We start from the raw sequence: 21,548 nt of genomic DNA on the forward strand, positions 1-21,548 counted from the left end.
TGTTTAAAAGTTTACATTTCCTAGCAATATCAAACAGACAGCTTTAAGTTGCCAGCTAAAACAGGGACTTCATCAAAAAATTAACACAATAAAAGTGCTGTCAAAACTCACAACAAAGCGCAACCAACGGTTTGAAATATTTCAATTAATCTAAAGAGAAAAGCTGCATAGGCCAAGATATTACATTTAAATTATCAGTCATTAAAACAAACAAAAATACGTACAATAAACGTGAATGATTTAGCGATTATACATTTATAAAATCTTTAACAATGTAACGTGACGAGTAACAACAAGCCTGAATGCCTCACTCTTTCTTCACTGCGTGTGAGTTGACTCATGTGCACTAAAAACACTTGATGGGCTTAAAGATTCCTTTTTCTCCGAACATTTGCACACACCACGTCTGCAGTCATAAAAATAAAGTGTGTGGGCTGAACTTGTAACTACGGCAACTAGTCTGTCTCGTAGCAAACGTTAACAGGTGAACACAATAAAAGTGTATGAACATGTATTGAGGCCACTGAAATGAATTGGAAAACATGTGAAAATACAGTTGTAATGTTACGAAAATAAAGTCCTGTCCTGTAAAAACACAGAATTCTTTTCAGAAATACTTTGGACATAAAAGTAACATTATGAAAGAAACATATTTTATTTATATATGAGGAAAACAAACTCAAGTTTCCGTGACGTCATTTTTTTTTTACGCGAGAAATGTATCGTTTGCAAATGTTTTTAAAAAAAGGTTTAAATATTACAACAACAAAAACAAAGTAAATGACTATTAAAAAAAAAAAAGGCTTTTTATTTTAGAAAAAAGTCACCATGTCACAGGGAAAAAATAATTATTTTACGGACAAAAAGTCAGACATTTTTAAGCAAAAAGGGTCAGTATCTTTGAGATTTTTTAATGTTCCCAAAAAAAAGTGTTTTTTTTCTTCTACTTTTGTGGAAAAAATGCAATTCAACTTTATCCTTGTAACATGACATCCTGAATCTCACAAAAGTGAGTACGCCCCTCATATGTTTTGCGAACACTTCGACACACAGCCATTGTTTTCTAGACTGCTGGCAACAAAAGTGAGTAGACCCCTAAGTGAAAATGTGCTAGTTTGGCCCAATTATCAAGTTCAGCTCCCAAGTGTCATGTGACTCCTCAGTGTTACAAGGTTTTAAGTGTGAATGGGTAGCAAGTGTGTTAAAGTTGGTTTTATGTGTGCTGGGTCATATAGAGGGGGACAGTAAATGTACTCTGTTATACAAGCTGTGCACTGACTAAATTAGAGCAAAGTGTCATTTTCACATGAAGAAATCTATCTAAATATCCACAAAAATCTCAATGGTGTAGTCGGTGTACCCACTTTTGTGAGAAACTGTACTATCTTCTATTCCTGTAACATTACACCTGTTAGTGGAAAACATTTTTCGTCAGTGTGGCCCTACTACACCTTCGTAAAACTGATCTGAAATGCAAAATATTAACTTACGTTAAACGCACTGTTGATTTATTTTGTTGCTCTGTGAATTGAAAAAAATAAAATAAAATTGAAGAGACCTATTTACATATGGCGAGGGAAATACTGAAATGTGTTGTAGAAATCTCCTTTATTGACACGTGTTCAATAAATAGCAAGTCTTATTTGGATTTGATTGGCTGTACGTTTATAAAAAACACAAAGAAATGGTGGCCCCCAAACATCGCTACACAACATGAAAAGCAAGACAGCAAAGACACAATCAATCATTTTTTGTGACATTTCCCCCTACTGTTTTCTGATAAACATGTAGATGGAAGCTGGCTGATGACGAGCGCACGTATTGAGACACTGAGCTGACACCTGATCTGAAGGCACGTGGCTAGAGGAGGAAGAGGAGGCTACTTGAGGAGGGCGCGATACAGCAGCAGCGAATGGGCCGTGTCTCGCTCCTGCTCCATGTAGAAGATGAAGTCCCTGAGGTTGACGCGGGTGATGCGCTGACGGGCGTACTGGCGCGACGACGAGGTGGGCGTGGACGACGAGCCAGCCGGGGAGCCAGCCGTGCTGCCCGAGAGCTGACGAGAAACAGAAACGAGGAAGATTAGCATCACCGATACGTTATCGAATACAATATACAGTGGATGCACCCACGTTCAAATACTAGTTATTTTCATATGAAAGATCAGACCTAGATAAATCCAATTAAATTCGAAACTTTTGACACCATTTCTGTGAACTCAATTGAAAAAAATCGAATCTATCAAGAATCTTTTTAAAGACTTTCTATTTAGAGAATGCCAGGAAAAGCATAATAGAACATCTGAACTTTTCGAAGGTTTAGCTGACTCCCATTTAACATGAGTTTGAATGTGAATTTTGAACGCAGCCACATCCCCACTGATCACATTACTTCAATTGTTTATTTTACTTTACCCCTCTTGAAAAGATCTTTTTTTTTTTTTTTTTTTTACGACTAAGTTATAGATGTGTCATATGAATGGTGAAAAAAGTTTAGAAATGATGTATACTACTTTGGTGTCAATTTTTTAAATCACAAAAATCTGGCATTTGAACAGGGGTGTGTAAACCTTTTATGTCCACTGTAATTATCAGCATTGAATACAGGGAAAAAAACTCATCAATTAGGCGAATAAAGTTAAGTTTATTAAGTAATAAAGTGAAACATTTTGTTTGTTTTGTTGAGGAAAAAAAGTGATATTTGTCCCCAAAAAAGCATTTTTTTCAGAGAAAAATCTTTTTTTTTCTATTTTTCAAGTTGAAAATATTTTTTTTCAGAACATCCAAATTCCACACAGGCGAGGCCGGGATTTGAACCCCGGTCTTCAGAACTGTGTGGCGGACGTGCTAACCAGTCGGTCACTGTTCCGCCTGATCTAAAACATAACAAACTCTTCATAAAATAAAATATTTATAAAATAAATCAAGGCAAATTCAGCAGATGTGCTAAACGGTCGGCCACTGTTTTTCTTTCAGGAAAAAGTATTGTTTTTTTTCCCAAAGGAAAAAAGTTACATTTTCAGGGAAAATGTAGCATTTTCTTGGAAGTAATTATTTTAAGAGTCACTAATTTTAAGAGAAAATGCCATGTTATTTTTTTTTAATGGAAAAATGTCATGGAAAAAAAATATTTTAAACTAGATTTTTTTTTCCAGGACAAAGTTGCATTTACTAAAAACGTCATAAACTACAACTTAAAACTAGACATTCCATGTTGGGTTTTCCGTTTGGGTTATCTTACACTAATGTATTGGATTTTATTGTCTTTGGGATTGTTTCCATGGTGAATTACAACCCTGGGATGTAAACAACGCTTCAGTATGCTGTCCATTCACTGCATTCCAGTAGTGCTGATGAGAAGGAATGTTCAATTGTTAAAATCATACATGAGATTTCAGATTATTTTGCCCTTTAGGTCAGACAAGAAAAACCTTGGCAACAGTTGTGAAAACAAACCTTTTCGGTCTTTGATGGGTATCACCAGTCAATGCAAGTAAATAATGCTACTGATGATGGCTCTTTGTATTTGTTCTATAAAGAATGATACATAGCAGCTGATGGGGAATCAATTAGCGCGATGAAAAGAAAGGTGGTCGAGTGCCAAGTTGAAGCGGGGGAACAAGACAGAGTGTGGACAATTACACTGATTGCAACATTGTGTAAACAGACAGCACGCAGTGCAGACATAACCTAATTGTTAACATGTGACACATTCATAATATGTTTTTCTACGAGTGGACTCGATAACCTTTACAACATTCCGTACTGTAAATCGCTACATTACCAAATGTGGTTCCAGAGAGAGGAGGAAGAGGATTAGTGTCGCTAATGTTTCCTTTATACATACACAACACGCAAGAAAGAACCCATATTTTTGTCAGGGAAAAAGTTGGACAGTGCAAACTCGATAGAACGGACTAATAGGGGCAGGGGCTTGTTCGTTACATTGAAGCACCTTTTTTTCCAGGCTGTATGCACCCATATTACTGTACAGTACAAAATTATTGTTTTGTAGTTTTGTTTCATGGCTGAAATGTTATTGTAAATAAATATTTTTTAAAAAGTTTCACATTTCATCCAAACTTACCACACACCGCGGTGTGCTTGGTCATGGTGACATTGTTGACGTACAGTACTCATCATAGGCGAGTCGCTTTTATGAGCATCAAGGAATTCGTGTGCTTCCTAGTTCCAAATCTGTTGCCAAAGGTGAACGGCTTGACAAAGAAAAAAACTGTTACTGTACCAAAAATAGCAAGTATCAGACTCCTCAGCGTTAACAACGCAACCATGCTGCGCTCTCTCTGCCAGTGCTCCATTTACAATAGACATCCATCCATCCATTTTCTGAGCCGCTTCTCCTCACTAGGGTCGCGGGCGTGCTGGAGCCTATCCCAGCTGTCATCGGGCAGGAGGCGGGGTACACCCTGAACTGGTTGCCAGCCAATCGCAGGGCACATACGAACAAACAACCATCCGCACTCACATTCACACCTACGGGCAATTTAGAGTCTCCAATTCATGCATGTTTTTGGGATGTGGGAGGAAACCGGAGTACCCGGAGAAAACCCACACAGGCACGGGGAGAACATGCAAACTCCACACAGGCGGGATTGAACCCGGGTCCTCAGAACTGTGAGGCTGACGCTCTAACCAGTCCGCCACCGTGCCGCCTTACAATAGACAATACAGTAGATATAACCATCATCACATGGCCGCCACGTCAATGCACCACATTCAACATGGCCACCACGTAGGCACGTCTTTTGGAATTGGATCTCGCAATATTTTGTATCTGTGACCCGGATACCCATTCTCTGCCTGCATTGCGCCACAGCGCCAGTAAACATCCATCCATTCCTCCATTTTCCAAACCGCTTATCCTCACTAGGGTCGCGGGCGTGCTGGAGCCTATCCAAGCTAACTCTGGGTACAACCTGAACCGGTTGCCAGCCAATCGACAAACAACTATTCACATTCACACCTACGTGCAATTCAGTCTTCAATTAACCTACCATGCATGGTTTTGGAACGTGGAAGGAAATCGGAGTACCCAGAGAAAACCCACGCAGGCACGGGGAGAACATGCAACCTCCATACAGGATTTGAACCCCAGTCCTCAATGAGGCAGATGTGCTAACCAGTCGTCCAACGTGCCAGCCGACAGTAAACAACAGCGGCCAATTCTCGTACTAACAGACTTTGTCAACGGCAGTTTAAGTGACAAATGTAAACTATTTTTGGACAGATTGTTTAGTTCCGACGGTCCGTTTTATCCGATATCTGTTATATCGGGGACTATTTTATTGGGGTTCCTTTGTATTTTGGAGAAAACCATATTTTCCCCCCCCCCAAAATGTCACATATTTCAAGGACAAAAAATCTTCAGGAAAAATAATTTTTCTAGGTAAATTAATATTTTTCAAGGAAAAATACACAATTTGAAAAGTTGTTTTTTCCCCCGAAAAAAGTCACATTTTTCAATAAAACTGATGACGGCATATTCTTCCCACCAAAAAAGTTTTATTTTTCCAGATAAATATGTTTGTATGTATTTCTTTCCCCAAAAATTATATATTCTGTCAAGTCAGGTTCGAAAAAAAAGTCTAAACATAAAGTTGAAGATATCAAGGGAAAAAAATGTCAAGAAAAAAAGCCAAATCTTTGAAGTCATATTTTCAAGAAACCCCTCATATCTTTTTTGGACAAGAAAGTTATTTTTTTCCTTGGAAAAAAGTCAGACATTTTAGAAATGTAAAATATTTTTTTTTGAAAAGAAGTCCTAATTTTTCATGTTGAAAAAGTCATAATATTTTAGAAGAAAATAAAAAACATTTTTCATGGACAAAAACAATATAAAACAAGAAAAAGTAATTTTCTAAATAGAAAAGTCATATTTTTAGAGTCATATTTTCAAGAAAAAAAAATGTTGAAGAAAAAAAGTCCCACTTTTAAAGATATAGTCCCTTCTAAAAGTACTGGAACGCCAAGGTCAATTCCTTCGTGTTTGTTGTATCCTGAAGACATTTGGGGTTTAGATCAAAATGAGTGATGCTTGATGCAGTTATTGCAAGTAAGGGTTATGCCACCAAATATTAAATGTTATTCAATTTAAGTTAATTTCATAGTCTGTTCCAATACTTTTGCTCACTTGAAAAGTGGGTAGCTTCAAACAAAAGGTACTCTGTCCACAGTTGTTTAAAACATCTCGATGTAAATACTATGAAATAAAAGTTGGAATTCTGAACTTTTGTTTAATATTCATCTTCTGAAACCCAAATGTCTTCAGTATACGACAAAAACAAAGGAATTGGTCTTGTTGTTCCAATACGTTTGGAGAGGACTGTACATGTTGAAGAAAAAAATAAAATCCTATTTTCCAGGTAAAAACACAGTCGTATTATCCAATAAAAGTCACTTTGAGAAAAAAACTAAAATACTAAAAACCCCCTCATAAAAAAAAATAAATAAATAGTAACATTTAAATCCCACATTACCAAATATTGTTCCATGCACTTACAAGCACTACATTAGCGAATATAGTGCCTTGCCCTACTGTATAGAGTGCTACTTTAGCAAATATGGTTCCTTGCCAGCTGAAGGTTTACATTTGGGGAGGGGCAGTGTCTCGTTCTAATCGTGTCAATCACAGCTTGAGCATATGTCAAAGATGAGCCCGCTCCCGGTCACGCCAATTACTGCCAATCACAAGAAAGCACGGTGACAGCACAGTAGAGTCGACCAATCAAAGCCATGCGTCCACCTGGATAGATGGACATGGACTGGCCGCGGGGACGAGGGAAACATTGAGTGTGGCGAGGAGCGAGCACTTCCCGCGGCGACAGGGGCTATGCTAGCCTAAAGTGACACAAATGCACATGGAAAGGTCAGTGCCTGTACAGGAAATTCCTTATCTGGCTTTACCAAAATAACAGCGCTAAGACATTACCTTGATATTCATGCTTATCAAACAGAACCAAACTGTTCTGCTCGGTGGAAAAGGATATTCGGCTCATGTACAGTATTTTGGGAGCCTTTGCATCTGAAATGCCAGAAAATGAATGCCCAACAGGACCAAACTGTGCTGCTTGGTAGAAATGGGACACTTCGGGTCAGATATTTCTAGATCTTTCACAATAGAAACATGCCCACAAAAAAATGCGTAGGAAGCATCTTGCCTGGTGAAAACAGGTCACTACGGGTCAGCTATTTTGGGACCCTTTACAATAGAGACGCCAAAAAGCTCATACCAAAAAGAACCAAACCCTACTGTTTGGTGGAAACAGGACACAAAGCATCACATATTTCGGGACCCTTCACAACCGAAGCAAGAAAAATGCGTAACCAACAGAAGGGAACCAAACAGCTTGGTGGAAACGCAACACTACGGGTCAGATATTTTGGGAGCCTTTATAATCGAAATGCCAAAGGGAACCTGTTTTGATGGCAACAGGAAACTTCAGATCAGATATATCAGGACTGGACAGATTTTTACAATGGAAACACCCCAAAAATCTGCAGAGGAACCATATTTCTTGGTGAAAACAGGACACTATGAGTCAGATATTTTTGGGACCGTTTAAAAAATGCATGTGGCACGGGACCCAACTGTACTGCTCGGTAGAGAAAGGACACTCCGGCTCAGATATTGCAGAACCCTTTCACTATGGAAAAGTAAAAAAGTAGAAAGCAGCACAGCGAGGTCAGAGCGGGTGAAAGGAAACGCGAAGAAGAGGGGAAAAAAATGCGGAGCAAGTCAGATCCACGAGGCAAAAAACAGCATCTGTCATTTTATCTGTTGACGGGCGCTTCCGGGCGTCATGTCACATGACATATCCGTCCTACGGAACGCGCGGGAATACTTTCAATACATTGCTTCAGACGTTTGACTTGTTCGGAGGAACAGGAAAGTAGAGTCAGTGGACCTGAGGAAAAGGAGGAGGTCAGGTCGAGGGGGATTCAGCAGAGCCCTGTATTTTGTCACTGTTTATCATGATCGTCACAGTTCATATTCTTATGAAATGACAACATGATATAACAACTGAATGTCCATTTCTTTCATTATAAGCCAATTAGCTTTGGGAAATCTCATGTTTTGGCTCATAGTGAGGTGTTTGGCATTGTAGTTTAAGCTACCAAATATGGTTCCTTGCCCTATAAAGTGCTATGTTACCAATTATGGTTCCTTGCTTAGCTAAGCGCTAGGTTGGAAAATATGGTTCTTGCGCTATTAAGGCCTATGCTAGCAATATGGTTGGTTCATTGCAGTAAAAAAAAAGCCGACACTACCAAACACAGTATGCTTCCCTGTCCTATGAAGGGCTATATTACCAAATAATCTTCCTTACCCTTTACAGTGTTACATTAACAAATATGGTTTCTTAGCCTATGATGTAGGGATGTACAATAACTGTTTTCTTTCCACTGACACTGATAATTGAGAACTTGCTGCTTGTCCAAACCGATAGCATTTTTTAAAATGGTTTATATAAGGGCCAAGGACCCCCACAAAACTGATTGAAAGTTGGAGTGGGGACCCCCTACTTATGTATATTGTGTATAATTGTTTCATATTAAATTGGTCTTAAACTAGGATGCCTTTTTGCTGTCACAATACACAAGTACAATGAGATTGAGATGAGATGCCATGTATAAATGTAACTTGTTATTGTACAATTCATATTAAGATATTAAAATAATGCACAGGTTCAAATTTGTATGTTTTTTTTTTATATTTTAAACAACATATGAATGGGCGATCATTTATGTTACTGTGTACTTAAAGACATTGAAATTGTTGGCTGGGCAAAGAGTGCCAGTGCGAGGGGGGAATGAATGTTGGTGCCGAGCGAAGCCACCCGACACGCGTCATTAGTGGACGTGCGCTTGTGCTGGCATCGCCGAAAGAAGGAGGGCTGTTGTTTGTTTTGCTATTAATTCCATTTGTAGATGATCTAATTTACTGTCAAGTCAGCGAATGCTGGAGAGGAAGATACTGTAGATACAGTGCCATCAAAAAGTATTCTCAAATTCTTATATTTCCCCCACTTTGATGTTTATAATAAACAAATGTAAATATCAGACAAATATAACAAGCGAAAATAAAATGCTGCTTTTAAAGGGTGATTCCATTTATTAAGGAAAAAAACTATTCAAAGTGACATGTCCCTGTGTGAAAAAGTCATTGCGTCCTTTGTTAAATCATGAATTAATTGTGGATCACCAAAACCTTTGGTTAATTTTCACTGATCACACCCACGCCTGATTACCTCCAGATCTGTTCAATCAAGAAATCACGGAAACAGAATCTGTCCCAACAAAATCAAGTCAGACAAAAGATCTAAAAAAGCTGCAACAAAATGACACGATCCAAAGAAATTCTAAAACAATCGAGAAATAAAGTAATTGACATCTATTAATCTGGAAAGGGTTACAAAAGCCATTTCTAAAGCTTTAAGATTCCAACAAACCATAGGGAGAGCTATTATCCTAACATGGAGAAAACATGGAAAAGTGGTGAACCTTTCCAGGAGTGGCCGGCCTACAAAGACTACCCCAAAAGAACAGCAATTACTCATCCAGGAGGCCACAAAGGATTTTGGGAGAACTTCTAAAGAACTGCTGGCCTCCCTTGCCTCAGGTCAGGTCAGTGTTCATGACACAACAATAAGGAAGAGACTAGGCAAAACTGGCATCCATGGCCAACGTGAAAACCACTGCTGACCAAAAAGAACATAAAGGCTCGTGTTCCTTTTGCAAAAATACATCTGAATGATTCCCAAGACCTTTCGAAGAATATTATATGGACTGACGAGATGAAAGTTGAGCTTTTTGGAAGGTGTGTGTCTCGTTACATCTGGTACAAATGTAGCACAGCATTTCAGAAAAAAACAACATCATACCAACAGTCAAACATGGTTGTGGTAGTGTGATCGTCTCGGGCTGCTTCGTTACTTCAGGACCTGGACAACTTGCTGTGATTGATTGAACCATGAATTCTGCTCTTGAACAGAAAATCCTGAAGGAGAATGTTCAGCCATCAGTTTGTGACCTCAAGCTGAAGCGCAGCGGGAAAACATTCCAAAACACACCAGCAAGTCAACTCTTGGAATGGCTTAAATTTTTATTTTTTTTATTTTGGGGTGGCCTAGTCAAAGTCCAGACTTGACTGTGATTGCAATGCAGTGGCATGACCTTAAAAAGGCCGTTCATGCTCGAAAACCCTCAATTTTTGCTGAATTCAAACAATTCTGAAAGGAAACGTTGGCCAAAATATCTCCACAGCGATGTCAAAAACATTGGCAGTTATAGAAAATGTTTGATTTTGCTGCTGAAGATGGCCCAACCAGTTATTAGGTTTAGGGGGCCATTAACTTTTCACACAGGGCCAGGTAAGCCCTTAATAACGTCTCTTCGTACATACAGTATGTTTGTACAGTTGTGTAAGTGCGTGGATATGTGTGTGGTTTTCTAAAAGAAAAGTACAAAAAGGAACAATATGCAAGTGCATAGGGTAAAAAGGTACACTTTACAAAGCAGATTTATCAAAACGCTGTTAAGCCACCAACATAAAAGCAGCCAACAGGGCAATTCCGGTTGCACTTATTTTGAAACTCAGATTTGCACTCTTTCCGGGGCACTACTTAGCGGACTGACGCCAATTTACAGATTGCCACATGGCAAACAGGTTCACTAACATCAAACACGAACAAAGCACTCCGATTAAGCTATTCATAACAGTATCTTTGCATGCACACATATTTGAATTATATGATTTATCCATTGTTGCAAAGTCACGACCCACTTTTATAGAACTTAAAAACATTAAAGAAAATGTTTTGTTTCAAAACACCCTGTGAAAACACATTTACAGTATATTGTATATTAAGGCCATTTATGTGAGTTTGACGTACTGCCAAAAGCATATTGCTAGTCATGATGTAAGCTAGCCAGAGGCTGTGCTGCACTGTATTTGTTTACAGATTAAACTAGTTTCTACAGAGGCAGTTACACTTCATGTCGCTTACCTAATATATTCCATGTGGAAACTTAGTGCGCCTCTGTACTGTACCGGAAAAAGATCTAAATAAGAATACAGGAAATTTTTCACAAGGTGTCCACGACCCATTTTTGAGTTCCAACCCACCAATTGAGAATGACTGGTTTAAGGCACTTAAATTATAAATGAACAATAAATTACTTTGTGGCCCTTTTTTTTAACACTGTAATTAAATATTGTGGCGTTGGAGGAAGTTGACACTAGAATCCCCAGCATGCTGAATGACATCGTCTAAATAGTTTCTAAGAATGACATTGTTAATGTTAGAGGTTAATTCTTCCATAGTAGTTTTAGCAGACATTATGTGTGTTCATCCACCCCTTTTTATTTTATTGTTCATTAACTGTTGGCTTATTTAATCGAAGTGTGCTGAGGTTAATGACTTGCCTCATTTGTGCAAATTAGTGGCCAGTGTTGGCCACTGCGCTTTGAAGTTAAGCTGTTCTTTATCAAAACCGCAGGACCTCTTTCTCGTCTCTAGACCCATCATTGCCACAGTATAAAATTCAACCTGCCACCGTGGCTAGTGGAAGTGGGTGTGTTACCTGCCACTGGTGAAATCCAGCCGCAAATGGCAGGTTGGTGGGCGTTAACATCAAGCCCTAAGTCCATGAAGAAATGTTACCAAACATGATTCCATAGGTTACCAAATAGGGTTCCTCGCTTTATAGAGCACTACATTAGTTTTCTGTCTTCCTCCCTGCTTCTGGTTGCTAATCTCCAGCCAAGCAGAAGTGATGCTCGTAGGTGTCTCAAGGAATTTACATTGAGCGCTTTATTGTGTGAGGAGGTGGAGGTGGGGGTGAAAGGCGGGCTTGAGAGGGGATGGTGTGGGAGGGGGGGGGGGGGGGGGGAGAGTCTTGATGATCTCCGGCTTTGAACCCTGAGTGGCACCTGTGCCTTGATGCCGGAGCCAATATTGGATTTGGCCCAGGTCACAGCTTAGGGCGGTGGGTTAATGGCCCGCTTTGCCAGGCACACACTTGAGCTCGGCCCCCACTTCGACCAACCTGCTGCCTCAGCACAATATCACTGCCGACACAAACGCACACACACATTTCTCCAGGTAGCTCAACGGTAGCTAAGAGTCTTGGAAAAGTGCAAAATGCTGTGCTGCATTGACACTTATGGAAAAAGAGTGTAGTCCCCTCTATGTTGGCTAAGATCTCGAAAAGCCTTTATGATGCAACATTGTTGTTATTACTTTGATGCTGGTTAAAAAAAACACAACACACTGTAAACTCTGATGTCTCTGCTGCACGCAAGAAGGACAAATACAGCAGAACATAGACAGACAGAAACCATGAGAATTTTTGTGTTTTTTACCGAGCGGTCCAGTTGGGTCCAGTTTGCTATTGTACGGTTTGGAATGGAAAACCTTGATGTGGCTTGTTTTTGTTGCTAGGTGCTGCGTTACAATGGAAATGCCAAAAAGTGCGTAGAAAACAGAACCTAAACACTGCTAAGTGGAAACTACAGGTCAGGTATTTTCAGAATCAGAATCATCTTTATTTGTTTATTGTGTTTGTTTATTTTATTTTATCAGCCATTTGACAAAAAATACTTTTGAGACATAAAATCATAAAACACAGTACGAAGAGTCACTGAGCAATGAAAGGTTACCGGTAATGCTGCTACTTTTTATTTTTATTTTATTTTTTAATGACAATTGTGCAAATGATGCAGTCCTCCAGCAATTTGGAGCAGTTTGAAATGACTATTAGAGCGACAATCTCGTACAATGGCAATTGTGCAAATGGTGCAGAGACTTCAAGAAATTCAAGCAGTTTAAAGTGACGAGTAGTGAGATAATCTGGAACAGTGACAATTTTTTTTAAAATGGTGCAGATACCTCTCAAGCACATTTTGGGAGCCTTTACAAAGGAAATGCCAAAAAATGGCGACTAAAATGCAACGCGTACAGACACTATGGGTCAGTTATTTTTTGTGGCATCTACAATGGAAACAACAAAAATGCATATTGAACGGACTCGAACGGTACGGCTTGGTGGAAATAGCACACTATGGGTCAGTTACTGTATTTCAGGACCCTTTACAACGGAAATGTCCACGCCAAATGACTATTATTTACAATTCACTCAAGGCACACCAAAAAGTTGATTCATATCATGAAAGCATTTTTATCCATGTCAATACCGAGTTCAATATGGACCGATCGTCTTAATTCGTAGCTAGCATAACTATTATTATTAGCTCACTGGTGCGCACTCTTCTTTGGTCAAAACTACAAGAGACGACATTTTACTAACGTCTTTAAGCAAAGCAAACTACATCAACACAACATTATCTTGTTGTTTCCTCCTTTGATGGTGATTTCAAGTAGCAAGCCTGCCGGCCACTTGATTAGGGGCAGCGAGCAAGACAGGGTCTCATCGCCATGGTTTTGCATCTAAACATTCTGAACCTGTTTCCCGTATTTAAAAGAGGGTTTCGCGCTTGGTTTGTGGAAGGCTAACAAATATAATAGTGTGGAACATAAAATAAAATGAAAATTGATCATTTGGGGGAAGCCAGCAACCGAACATGAGTCATTGTTTTATTTAACTCGCCCTGAGAGCGTAGCAATCGTATGTGCACATCCTGTGTAACATTGCGTTAAATCTTGGGACTGTACGTACACCTGGAAAAGCATGGAGATGCAGAGTTGAAAAGAGTTATGACATACTTACGTGACTTCCTAGTGTGGCTCGAGTCTTTGTGTCTGACTGGATCCAAGTCAGCCCCTGATCATCCACGAGCGCCAAAATAGAATAGGCAATGTGTTGCAGAATTTTTCGTTGGCATAATGTTTACACGATGAAACGAAAAAAGATGGCGCCTAACCGTGTGGTCGCCTCGGTTACATGCTCTCTTGTACTGTCTTATGTTTTTGCATTTTTTTGTTTGTCTTTGGAGACATTACCCAACTCACTTACACAAGACTTGCTAACATTAGGGAGTCTACACCAGACTTTCTTTCACCAACTTTCACAAATCCGCTTCAGGAGGTATCCATCGCCGCAGCTGCCCCTCACGCTGTCCAACTGCCCTTATCTGTCGCGACCTTCAAGTTCCTTGGAATTACAGTCTCTCAGGACCTGAAGTAGGAGACCAACATCAACTCCATCCTCAAAAAGGCCCAGCAGAGGATGTACTTCCTGTGGCTTCTGAGGTAACACGACCTGCCACAGGAGCTGTTGAGGCAGTTCTACACAGCAGTTGTCGAATCAGTCCTGTGTTCATCCATCACAGTCTGGTTTGGTGCTGTCACAAAAAAAAGACAAACTCCAACTGCAACGGACAATCAAAACTGCTGAAAACAATTGTCGGTACCCCCCTACCTGCCCTTGAGGACTTGCATGCTGCTAGAACAAAGACAAGAACATGCAAACTCCTCTTGGACCCTCCACATCCTGGTCACCACCTCTTCCAGCTCTTTCCCTCAGGTAGGTGCTATCGAACAATGCAAACTAAAAAAATTCCAACAGCTTCTTCCCTCTTGCCATTAACTTCTTAAACAGTTAACTTACAATTCCATTGTAACATGCTGCCAGTTTTGTCTTGAGATTGGTGTCACATCTCTGTCGGGCCAATTATACATTATTCGTGCACTGACTAGTAGTAGTCTCGCCACTCTGCACTTTTTGCATATCGGTTGTTGACCAATACTGGCCACTCATGTGCTTGAGAAGTATCTGCATCATTTGCGCAATTGACTCTGTTACAGACTATAGCACTACTAGTCACTTTAAACTGTCTCTGCGCCATTTGCACAATGGTCACTGTACCAGACTATTGCTCTATGAGTCATTTCAAACTGCTCTAAATTGCTAGGACTCTGCATCAATTGCACAATTGTCCCCCTTCAAAAAAAAAAAAGTATCTGCATAACCACATAACTGGTAACCTTTTATTACTCAGTGACTCTCCGTACTGTGTTTTTATGTTTTTGTCTCCAAAGAATTTTCTGTCAAATGGCTGTCTGTTGTCGTACTAGAGCGGCTCCAACTAACAGAGATAAATTCCTCGTGTGTTTTTGACATACTTGGCAAATAAAGATAAAGATAAATCTGATTCAGATTCTGACGATGGGAAATGTTCTCCTCGTCGCTCTTCATTTTGCGCGGCCTATCCTTCGCTCAGTGGTGCAGTGTGGCTGCCGTTCACATGTTCTAATAGTATGGAAGCCTCACACAAAGGCACATTTTTAAAATAAACAAAAAAATACAAAAGGACACATCAATGATAAACTGTAGTGCTTTTTTTCCGCTGAAACCTGAACCATTTTATTTTACTTCAGGAGCATGCCGTTGCATTGACTGGCAGATAGTGTTTACAAAAATCTAACCCTGACGCCATGGCGACTTTGGGCCCTGGAAGTACTTGCGGTGGCAGAAATATTTTGCCAGAAGTCCCGGTACATCCGTGAGCCCACCAGTGGCTAATGACACAGCCGTCCAACTCTGTCGGCTCACTGTGTGATCCGCATGTGGGCTCACCACGACAATGACAATTTAGCCAGTCTGGAAAAACTCTCGTGTCCCTTTTGACCAAATGGAAGGCAGACCGTGCCTCTAGAATCGCATTTCATCTTAGGATAATTTGTGGTTTAAAACCAGTGGAATAAAATAACATTATTGGATTTAAGATAACGAGACCATTTTCCAGTTTTGCATTGTCATACGCACATCCTCTTAAATCCCTGTAGTGAATGTTTCAATGGTATGTGGTTGTTGAGAGCACTAATATTTGTGATGTGGCATTTGTGTTGTGTGCGGTGAACCGTCTCATCCGGCTCAGTTGGAAACAGATTTGACATCAGACATTCAAATTTGCAGAAATACAATCACTTGTGGCGCTATTGTGATGGTAACACTGGTGGCGTTCATGCAAAGTTCTTAAAATATTATATCACAATCAAGTCCAGTGAAGATCGTAATTAGTTAATCCAGGGTTGCAGTAGCTTTCCACTAACTGTGGGTCTCGCTACTGCTCCATCCATTGTCCCAGACAGAAAGAATAAATGTCACTGAAAACAGCGGAAAAAAAGAAGTCTTTGTTGGTGAGAGTCTTCAGGCTGGCTGGGGGTGGAAGTTAATTAATTTAGCGTCCGGGTGAGAAACCAGTGTCTGTGTCTCAGCTTTGATGAGCTACTTGGGACTGGCTGGTAATTCATTTAGCGTCAGTGTGCGAAGTTAAACCTCCCGTGCTTCTTCTTTGATAAAGAGACAAGGCTTTCCTTAGATGTCTTGTGTACGCAGACTGACTCGGGCATGTATGCGAAACAGCACGAGACTGGGGGTGCTGGGTGTCATCTTTACTGCTGTGTCCGTTACACATTCATTCATGTTGATGCATTGTTGTCCTTTAGCACGATACAGTTTCATTTATGGTACAGGCAAATATTAGTTTTTCCATGGAAATCAAAACATCATAATTGCAAAACCACAATTGTTGTTATAGGAAAAGTAAATGTGCCATTTTGATATCGGACAAGTCGGTCACGCAGTGGATGACTAGTTAGCATATCCGCCTTACGGTTCAGAGGTCGTGGGTCCAAATCTGGGCTCCGGCCTTCCTGTGTGGAGTTTGCATGTTGTCTCCGTGCCTGAGTGGGTTTTCTCCCACAGCCCAAAAACATGCAAACATGCAATTGAAAACACAAAAAGTGCAGATGCAAGTGTAATGTGAATGCATGTTTTATCTATATGAGCCTGCGATTGGCTGACGAACAGTTCAGGGTGTACACCGCCTCTCGCCCAAAGTCAGCTGTGATAGGCTGCAGCACTCCCGCGACCCTGAATGGATGGGTCAGCTACGGTAATTGAAACATTTTGAGGTCTGGACCTTTGCCCTGTGAAATCCCTTGCAACCGGACCCCTCTGATTAATGGAAGATCCCTGGTATATACGTTTATGAGTCCTAATTTGGTATTAAGATATGTGTCAAACCTACTTCAGCAACCTGAGGATCGCAATGCTAACATGCAGCTAGCCTGCCCCCATAAAAAGTGGGAGGCATTTACACAAGCAGTTATAATTCCAACACAGTTTACCTGATTTGGATGTTAATACCCTCAAATTAAAGCTGAAAGTCTGTAGTTAAAGAATATCTTGTTTGTTTCAATTCAAATAGATTGTGCCGGTCTTTACAGTCAAAAAGATGAGAATAGTGTCTGTGTCCCAAGAACGAAGAGATGAAGTTTATGCAGTGAACTTTATGCATGAGCTGCACTCATTCATGCATGATTATCATCAGGTAGATAATAATCAATACCCCTATTGGATATGAATAATGAAAAATGTCAGTCTATGTGCATCATATAAGACTTGTTTAATAACTTGAGCTTTTATTTAGGAGCATAATGTTACAGCAGATCAGTGCTTTCCAACCTTTGTTGCGCCAAGGCACCTATTTTAATTTAGAAAAAACTCACGGTAAACCAACAAACAAAAATATCATGAAAATAATAATCTTGTTTGAGACAATATCAGAAATGTACTTTCTCAATGTGAAATGTGGGCTTGTTTAGTTGAACATAAAGTTGATATATTTGCACGAAGTCATGACTTAATTTGTTGTATGAATGGCAATAGGTGGACAGGTTCATTGTACCTTTTGCCATCCAATGGAAGAGCACTTAATTGTTCTGCCTGTCACTATATGCCGCTGGCATAGATAGAACAACATATACTGTATTTATTCCTGACTAATAAAAAACAATTTAAATAATAATACATCCATCCATCGATTTTCTGTACAATGATAGAAATAAAAAATAATGCTCTGCAGATACAGTATACGTACTTTTAGTTTTAACCTAACTTTACAAGCCATGGCGGTGGCCGACTGGTTAGCACATCTGGCTCACAGTTCTGAGGACCCAGGTCAAATCCGGCCTCACCTGTGTGGAGTTTGTATGTTCTCCCAGTGTCTGCGTGGGTTTACTCCGGCTACTCCGGTTTCCTCTAACATTCCAAAAAGATGCTGAGGACTTTAAATTGTCCATAAGTGTGAATGTGAGTGTGAATGGTTGTTTGTCTATGTGTGACCTGCGATTGGCTAGCGACCAGTTCAGCGTGTACCCCTCCTCTCGCCCACAGTCAGCTGAGATAGGTGCCAGCACACCCGCGACCGGTGACCAAGATATATAAAACCAAGATATGAATAGAACCGTGAATTTTGTGAACCGTTCCACCCCTAATAGGTTAGATATTTTGGGACCTTTTAACCGAACCAAACTGATGCGTACTGTTGATGGGAATGGGACACAACGGGTCAGATATTTTGGTTGGAAACACCCAAAAAATGTGTACCGAACAGTAATAGATATTTCAGCACCCTTTATGATGGAAATGCCAAAATATGCGTATCGAATGGAACCAAACCATACTGCTCGTTGGAAACAAGACACTATGGGTTAGATATTTCAGGACCCTTTTAACTGAACTGAACTGAACTGAAGCCTACTTGTGGTGGAAACGGGGCACAACAGTAAGATATTTTGGTTGGAAACACCACAGAAGGTTTACGGAACAGTACTGCTCAGTGAAAACAGGACAATACGGAGTTGATGACTTGGTACTGTGTGAGTGAGTGAGTGAGTGAGGGAGTGAATGAGTAAGTGCCAGGCAACAAAGCTTTCCCACATGTTTGCCTCCATGCTGCATTTGAGCTAAGGAACGCTGCAGCGTTTACAGTGCCAAGCCCAATACAACAACCCAACTGCTCCTGCCGTCGCCCACCCCACTTCATCTCTGCACTTGGCCCAAAACATCTCTCCTACGGTCGCCTTTAATCAGCAACAGAGACTTTTCTCCCCTCTCTTGCCCCCCCCCCCCCCCCACCCCCTTCACCCTTTGCCAAACGCCCACAGAAACACTGGATGAGGCCATTTTGAAAGAGTTAACAGATGTCGGCTGATTTGCCCCGGGCACTCCGACATTGCTAGGGTGATGTATTTGATGTGGAGTTTATTCAGCTCTAATAAATGTATCAAGAATTATAATAATAATTCACAGATGTACACTAGCAGATTATAAAACTGAGCACCTCTTTGAAGCCAACGAACCAAGCAGCCAAGATTAACACAACCAAAAAGGAGGAAAGGGAATTAAATGGTTCGCTCCACCCGTAATCACTGAGAGGTTAGAAAGGACAAAGGCCTCTATTGCCTTTACAGGTTCCCTTTCATACCAGAGTTATCCAAACTTAGAGAAAAAGTCAAGGACACGGGGGCGATTTTGATGTTAAAATCCAATGTAGGTCAAGATATGCAAAGACAGATGGTGCTTCTTTTCCCCCAGTATATCAGATATTTAAGGGCCCTTTACAATGGAAATGCCAAATGAATGAGTATTAAACAGAACAGAACCGTACTGCTTGATGAAAACCGGACACTACGACGAAATAATTTGAGGTTCTTCACAATGGAAAGGCCGTAAAATGCGTACCGAACCATATTGCTTGGTGGTAACGAGACAGTAAGGCCTGGTACACACAAGGATTTTTCTAATCTTAAAAGATTGTTTATCTGTTACAGACCCCACACATGAAGAATCTGGCATTAAACAGTTTTGGTCGTACTGAGAGTGGTGTGCTCTGATAATCTCAACATAAAACACCACACACATAAAGATTATGTTTCACCGCCAATCTAAAATCCAGTCCTCCACGACAGAAATCTCACGTGATTAAACGTGATCTAACAAAAATGACGAAGAAACACAACTCGATATGTTGCGCCAATGTTTCCTGAGAGGTGCTAAAGGAACCAGAGGCGGGAGTGTTGTAGAATGGCGATGTTGCTCAATAAAGACTCACTTTGGAAAATACTTCTTACTGTCTGGTGAACTGACTTACACAAAATACAACATCGGGTAGGAAATGTATATATATTTATTAGTTTTTTTACAGCCGCTTTGTTGTACCTCAGTCAGGTTGCTTCTTCATTGGCTACATTGTTTTCGCGTAAGAATTTACAGTCACACGACTCTGCATTTTTATTCCTTGGTATAAAATATGCAGTACATAGGTCACACAACGTCTGCCTTAGTTACCGTGAAACAGTGGAACCGAGATAAAACCGACTCAAAGGGATATGGGATCGTCCAATACTGAAGCACATTTTTTTAGGCCATATGCACCCATATTACCGTACAGTACAAAATGATCATTTTATAGATTATTTTCATGGCCTAAAACGCCTAGTACAGTACAAAGTTTTTGTAAATATAAAAAAAAGCTTGAAAATCTTGAACATTTCACATTTTATCCAAAATTACCACACTGGTGTGCTTGGTCATCGTGACATTGTTGATGTACAGTACTCATTATAGGTGAGTCGCTTTCATGAGCCACGAGGAATTAGTCTGCTTCCTAGTTCCAAATCTGTTGCCAAAGGCGAACGGTTTGACAAAAATTGTTTTACTGTCCCAACAATAGCATGTTGCAAACTCCAGATACTTGTGTTTCCTATTCCTCAGATTTAATATTGCCACCATGCCACGCTCTCTCTCTGCGCTGTACGGCACAATAGACAATAGATATTACCGTCATGACATGGCCGCCACGTCAATGTTCCACATTGTACATGGCCACCACGTAGGCACGGGAGGCATGTATTTTGGAATTGGATCGAGTCATATTGTATATCTGTAACCCGGAAATATGTCAGTCCCATTCTATGCCTGCTTTTTGCCACAGTGCCAGTAAACAACAGCGCCCAATTCTGGAACTTCTGTTTCTCCATCCATCCATTCTCAATACCGCTTATCCTGTTTAGGGTTGCAGGGCACTGGAGCCTATTTTAACCGACTTCAGGCGAAAGGCGGACTACACCCTGAACTGGTCGCCAGTTGCAGGGCACATATAGACACAATCAACCATTCCCACTCACAGTCACACCGTCACTGAGTGGGAACTGAACCCACGCTGCCCACACCAAAGCCAGGCGAGTGTACCACTACGCCGCTAGTGACACCGAAATACTCTTCCCACCCAAATAGCATGTCTCATGCATAACGTCACAGGTTGATCACTGACTGAGTGCAAACAAGTCAAGTAAAGATTCCTTTACTCTTAACAAACAAGGTGCTTATATAGCATTGCTGAATAACCAGTGGAATTGACTGGGAGGTCACTTTATTAGACACACCCTACACTCTCGGTTTGATAATGACATAGCGCCATCGTGCCATAAATCAACCATAAATGTGAAATACGCATAAATGTTAAATAACACATACATTCAACAGACTACTAGTAACAAACACACATTAATAACAAAGATGAACATCTTTTTTACTGTAACAATTCAAATTTGTATGTCGCGATGAATTTTGGGAACTGCCTCTGTGTGGCTTTTCCGTCCTCATGCTTGTGGCTACTAGCCCAAAAAGAGGGTCCCCTTTGTCGCCCAACCTCACTGCTTTCCACTGTTCGGGGGTGGAATGCTGGTTGCATGCTATTTAGCACTGCCCCAGCTACCT

General features: G+C 40.5%; 2 protein-coding genes across 6 annotated transcripts in view; one reads left to right on the forward strand and one right to left on the reverse strand.

The window, feature by feature from the left end:
• The window catches only part of LOC133474145 (BTB/POZ domain-containing protein kctd15), a 47,994-nt gene extending 46,173 nt beyond the window's left edge, over positions 1–1,821 (forward strand). The window contains exon 5 of the mRNA XM_061765527.1: positions 1,792–1,821. Coding sequence (XP_061621511.1) covers positions 1,792–1,806 — 15 coding nt within the window. The 3' untranslated portion in view covers positions 1,807–1,821. The remainder of the gene's footprint in view (positions 1–1,791) is intronic.
• LOC133474142 (transcription initiation factor TFIID subunit 4-like) overlaps positions 1,590–21,548 on the reverse strand; it is a 222,666-nt gene continuing 202,707 nt past the window's right edge. For all 5 annotated transcript variants that reach the window (XM_061765515.1, XM_061765514.1, XM_061765512.1 and 2 more), the window contains one exon: positions 1,590–2,056. In XM_061765515.1, the coding sequence (XP_061621499.1) occupies positions 1,880–2,056 (177 nt within the window). In that variant the 3' untranslated portion in view covers positions 1,590–1,879. The remainder of the gene's footprint in view (positions 2,057–21,548) is intronic.

The sequence above is a fragment of the Phyllopteryx taeniolatus genome, chromosome 2 (genome assembly GCF_024500385.1).
Source record: "Phyllopteryx taeniolatus isolate TA_2022b chromosome 2, UOR_Ptae_1.2, whole genome shotgun sequence".
NCBI lineage: Eukaryota > Metazoa > Chordata > Actinopteri > Syngnathiformes > Syngnathidae > Phyllopteryx > Phyllopteryx taeniolatus.